At 68.0% G+C, this 955-nt stretch overlaps 1 protein-coding gene across 1 annotated transcript; it reads right to left on the bottom strand.

Annotated features, from left to right (window-relative positions):
* Positions 1–12: 12 nt before the first annotated feature.
* On the bottom strand, positions 13–868 carry LOC120586573 (collagen alpha-1(III) chain-like). Its single transcript, XM_039842946.1, has 2 exons — positions 695–868; positions 13–246 (listed from the first exon to the last, which is right to left on the bottom strand). Exons 1-2 carry the CDS (start codon positions 851–853, stop codon positions 52–54), a joined length of 354 nt encoding a protein of 117 aa, XP_039698880.1. The 5' UTR covers positions 854–868; the 3' UTR covers positions 13–51.
* Between the last annotated feature and the right edge of the window lie 87 nt (positions 869–955).

Genomic DNA, 955 nt, shown 5'->3' with positions numbered 1-955 from the left:
ATTCCACTCAGATCAAAATTCTGTGACTCCCCCAGATCAGAACCACAGGACTCAGCGACCGACTGCAGAAAGACCCATCTTCTGGGGCTCGCTCTGCCCCGTCCCCCTCCCGGGGGCCCAGTGGGGACACCCCGCCCCAGGCGGCCGCAACCCCAGGGCTGACCAGGCCCCTGCAGACAGTACCTGCAGCCCGTCGGCACCTCGAGCGGTCGGCCAGAAGGGCCCCCCGGAGCCTTCCATGTCATCCTGGGGGAGAACAGAGAAGGGGCTCAGGTCTGCGCCTTTTCTCACAGGGAGAGGCCCCCGCAGCTGGCTACTGGCCCCAGGCAGAGATCCAGCCACGGCCAAGGGGGGAGACTGTCCTCGGGTTAAGAAGCAGGTGCCTGGAACAGGGGCCATCTGGGCCCCAGCTCAGCCCCCGGGGCTGAGGTCACCCTTGGTCCAAGGGCGTGCGGGGGGCCGGGCTGCCTGACGGTTTCCTTTCTGCTTGAGCGGCCCTATGGCATCGCACAGCGGTCGTGGTCTCGAAGCGAGGACAGTCCGTAGAACTGGGCACCGGCTCCCTCCCCCCGCCCACGGCTCCACCGCAGGGCAGGGGACGCCACGTTCAATGCCACCAGCCCGTCCCTCCGGGCCCGCACAGCCTGGGTCACAGGTGGGGACCCAGGGCAGGTCAGGGGGCAGCGTTACTCACAAACCCTGCAGCCAGCCCTGGGCCCGGGGGCCCAGGGGGCCCGGGGGGGCCCGGGGGTCCTGCTGGTCCAGGGGCTCCCGTCAGGCCGTTCACCCCAGGAGCGCCAATGGGGCCGGGGTCCCCCTTGCTTCCCTGCACAGGCGGGAGAAAGAACACCATCACCCTCAGCCACTGGGGTGTCCGTCACTTACAAAGCTCCTTATCATTCTGCGAAGCCGACAAGCACCCCCTGTGCACGTTTACACACTCGCGTGTCCACCC

The sequence above is a fragment of the Pteropus medius genome, unplaced genomic scaffold (genome assembly GCF_902729225.1).
Source record: "Pteropus medius unplaced genomic scaffold, Ma_sr-lr_union100, whole genome shotgun sequence".
Lineage (NCBI taxonomy): Eukaryota > Metazoa > Chordata > Mammalia > Chiroptera > Pteropodidae > Pteropus > Pteropus medius.
This window is presented reverse-complemented; position numbering and strand designations above follow the sequence as displayed.